The sequence below is a fragment of the Nicotiana tomentosiformis genome, chromosome 5 (assembly GCF_000390325.3).
Source record: "Nicotiana tomentosiformis chromosome 5, ASM39032v3, whole genome shotgun sequence".
Taxonomy (NCBI): Eukaryota; Viridiplantae; Streptophyta; class Magnoliopsida; order Solanales; family Solanaceae; genus Nicotiana; species Nicotiana tomentosiformis.
In genome coordinates this window covers 78,842,903-78,846,433 of record NC_090816.1, presented here as the reverse complement: position 1 = coordinate 78,846,433, position 3,531 = coordinate 78,842,903, and the positions used below count along the sequence as shown (strand labels likewise).

At 37.6% G+C, this 3,531-nt stretch overlaps 1 protein-coding gene across 1 annotated transcript; it reads right to left on the bottom strand.

Moving 5' to 3' along the window:
* Positions 1 to 1,562: 1,562 nt before the first annotated feature.
* LOC104102442 (uncharacterized) lies at positions 1,563 to 2,492 on the bottom strand. Its single transcript, XM_009610139.1, has one exon. The coding sequence runs from the start codon at positions 2,490 to 2,492 to the stop codon at positions 1,563 to 1,565; it is 930 nt and encodes a 309-aa protein (XP_009608434.1).
* Between the last annotated feature and the right edge of the window lie 1,039 nt (positions 2,493 to 3,531).

Below are 3,531 nucleotides of genomic sequence, written 5' to 3'. Positions count from 1 at the left end.
TCCAAAAAAGTCTTGCTATGAGTTTATGAAGTTTGTTGATCACAGATGTTGGTGCATTGACTGCTGACAATAGATGAATAGGCATGCTTTGTAACACATGTGATAACAATACTGCCCTTCCTCCTATAGATAAAAGCTTGCCCTTCCATGAATGTATTTTATTCAACACCTTGTTCATGAGTCCTTGATAAAATTCCATCTTTCTTCTAGCATAAAAGATTGGACATCCCAAGTAAGTGAATGGAAAATCCTGCCTAGTAATCCCAGTAACCCTTTCCACCTTCCTCACTACTTCTTCATTTGTAAGATGATGCATATACACGGCAGATTTGGTTTAGTTAATTAACTGACCTGATGCTACTTCATAATCTGTCAAAACTTTCATGATTAATCTTAATGAAATTGCACATGAAGAAGAGAATATTATAGTGTCATTTGTATACGCCAAATGATTAATCTTAGGACTCCACTTTGGTAAACCAAATCCACAAAAGTATAGATTCAAATTGAGAGCATTCAATCCTCTTGACATTGCCTCAGATGCTAAGATGAAAAGTACAGGAGATAGAGGATCTCCCTGCTTAACTCCTCTTGTAGACTTGAAAAATCCATGTGGTTGCCCATTGATAAGCACTGAGTACCAATTGTTTGATATGATTCCAAACACCCAGCCAATGAACCTCTTAGCAAAGCCTATCTTCCTCAATATTTTGGTCAGAAATATCCATGAAAGTCTATCATACGCCTTAGTCACATCCAGCTTGATTACAATATTAGGACCTGCCTTAGTTCTCAATCTGATATTAGTGATAATTTCCTGAGTCAACAGAACATTCTCCACAATGCTTCTACCCTTCCAAATCCAGCATGTTCATCTGAGATTAGATTAGGTAGAAGGCCAACTAACCTGTCATGTATGACTCTAGAGAACACTTTATTTATGAAGTTACTGAGACTTATAGGTCGCATATCAGTAAAGGTGTGCACTTCCTTCTTCTTAGGTAATAGAACTAGGTTTGTATGAGTGATAAACCTAGGTAGTTCCTGCCCATTAAAAATGCCTTCACCATCTCCACCAGATCATCTCCAACAATGTCCCAGCAAGAGTGAAAGAAGCTACCATTGAATCCATCTGGCCCTCTAGCATTGTCACCATTTAGCCCATACACTGCCTGCTTCACCTCTTCTCTAGTAGGCTGCCTCAATAGTTCTTGATTCTGCTCCATATCCACCATGTGAGGTACATGATCAATGATTCCAAATTCTGAAGGAACTATATCTTCATGAAACTGTGCTTGAAAAAACTTCACAGCCTCATCAGCCACTGCTTCCTTATCTTCAATCCAGTCACCATCACTGTTTTGGATTCTTTTCAATTGTAATCTCTTTCTCTTCCTATTTACGTGTGCATGAAAGAACTTGGTATTTCTATCTCCATCATTGAACCATGTCATTCTAGCTTTCTATTTCCAAAACTTCTCCTCTAATGTTAGCTATATGATCAACTCTGCCTAGAGCTTTTGAAGCCTCTCCCTATTTTGCAGCGTAGGATTTAGTTCAAACTATGCTTCATGCACTCTAACCACTTCCTCCAGGCTATCTATCTTTTGAAAAATATCACCAAATATTGCCCTACCCCATGTGGATAATGCCTTCTTCAATCTCTTAATCTTGGGGTTGAAAAGAAAGAATGGATTTGCATGAAAATCTGCTTGCCAATTCTCCTTCACTACTGCCTTATAGGACTCATGTTTTGTCCAGAACTTAAGAAATCTGAAGCTCTTCTTAATTGGTACTAAATCTGGATTATATGTAAGTAACAAAGGACAATGGTCTGACCCAATCTTAGACAAATGTGTGATCTCCAATCCTGTCCATAACTGTTGTAGCTCCATGTTTGCAAACACTCGATCTAATCTCTTCAAAATGCAATCCTTTTCAGCTCTCCCATTCCACCAAGTATATATACTTCCTTTAAAGCCCATATCAGTAAGATTACAAGTGTTCATACAATGCCTGAAGTCATCTACTTCATTTAGTGAAACTAGCAGCCCTCCAAATTTCTCTTCTTCATCCCAAATAACATTAAAATCACCCCCCACTAGCCATGGTGTAGTCATATATCGAGCCAAATAATACAAAGAATCCCAAAGCTCAATTCTTTCAATGTGATCACACTTAGCATAAACAAGGGTAAGAATGAACTCTTTGTGATCTTCAGTATCATATAACTTCAAAGTTAAACATTGCACCATATCAATCACTACTATTACATAAAATCTTTCATCAATAAAAGCCCAAATCTTGTTAGAGCTATTCACAATTGCCTGTGTAAATCCAATCTTCCTGTTGTACTTCTCTAATTTCCTTGACTGTTGCATTGGTTCCATGATCCCAATAAAATGAAAATGATATTTCCTTTGCATTTCGATGATCCTTTCAAAAGCTCCTTGAGTATTAACTGATCTAATATTCCATATAAGAGCATTCATCTCTAATTGATGGATTTAGAAATAGTTCTCCTTGTTCGGACCCCAGGTGGCTGCACACTAGGAACCTCCTTGACCTGCTTTTTTCTGCCTCTAGCAGCTGATTTGCCTCCTTTTTCTATACCTTTCTCCATGTGTCTAGGTGATAAATCTCTTTGTCTAGCAACATTCCTGAAATTTTTATATGTTGATTCTGCATCTAAATCTCTTCCCTTACCTCCAGAATTGTCCTTCATTTCTTTCTGTTGTTCAAGTGCCACAATCTGATTCTTATTTGGTTAGGAATTAGAGTTTTTGTTGCAGATCTGATTGTAGTTTCTTTGATCATTTGTTCAGCAACATTTGGACTTGTAATGACTTCATTATACCTTATCAGTTCCAACTGCTCCTGAGTTGGATTTTTGTTCTCCTTATCTGCAATTTGCTGCTTCTCACCTCCACCATGATCTCCAGGATCAATTGATTCATTCATTGGTGTTTTATGTATAGAAGAGTTTGAACCTTCCACCTCAACTGAAGTACCATTCATTTTTGTAATCTTCTCATCTACCTATACATTATCCTTGTTAGTCTTTCTATTCAAACTGATTTCTTCACCTTGTGGCTCATCATCAGTTTCCAATGTAGCATTATCTTCCTCCTCATATCCTTAAGATAAATCTCCTTCATCTAAAACCTCCTCTGTCTGATCACACCATAACCTTCCACCTGAAAAGTTGATTTTTTGCTTCAACATTTCCAGTTCAGCTAGTGCCTCAAAATCAGTTTCCTGTGATGGTATTTCTTGGCATGATTGATTCATAGTGACATTGTTGGCTGCACAAGTTTTACAAACCCACTGAGCTGTGGTTTCTTTCATTATTTCTTGTCCCTTCTCCATATCATGATTGCCTTCCTTTGTAACAGTAGCCTCCTTAGCTGCCTGAATCCCTGTTGAACTAGGAGTAAACGTAGGTGATGTAGGGTTTAAACTTCTCCCAGTTTCCTTAGAAATAGAATTTGGACTGTTCTGAACATTGTTGGTATTCACTAATGCTAGTTG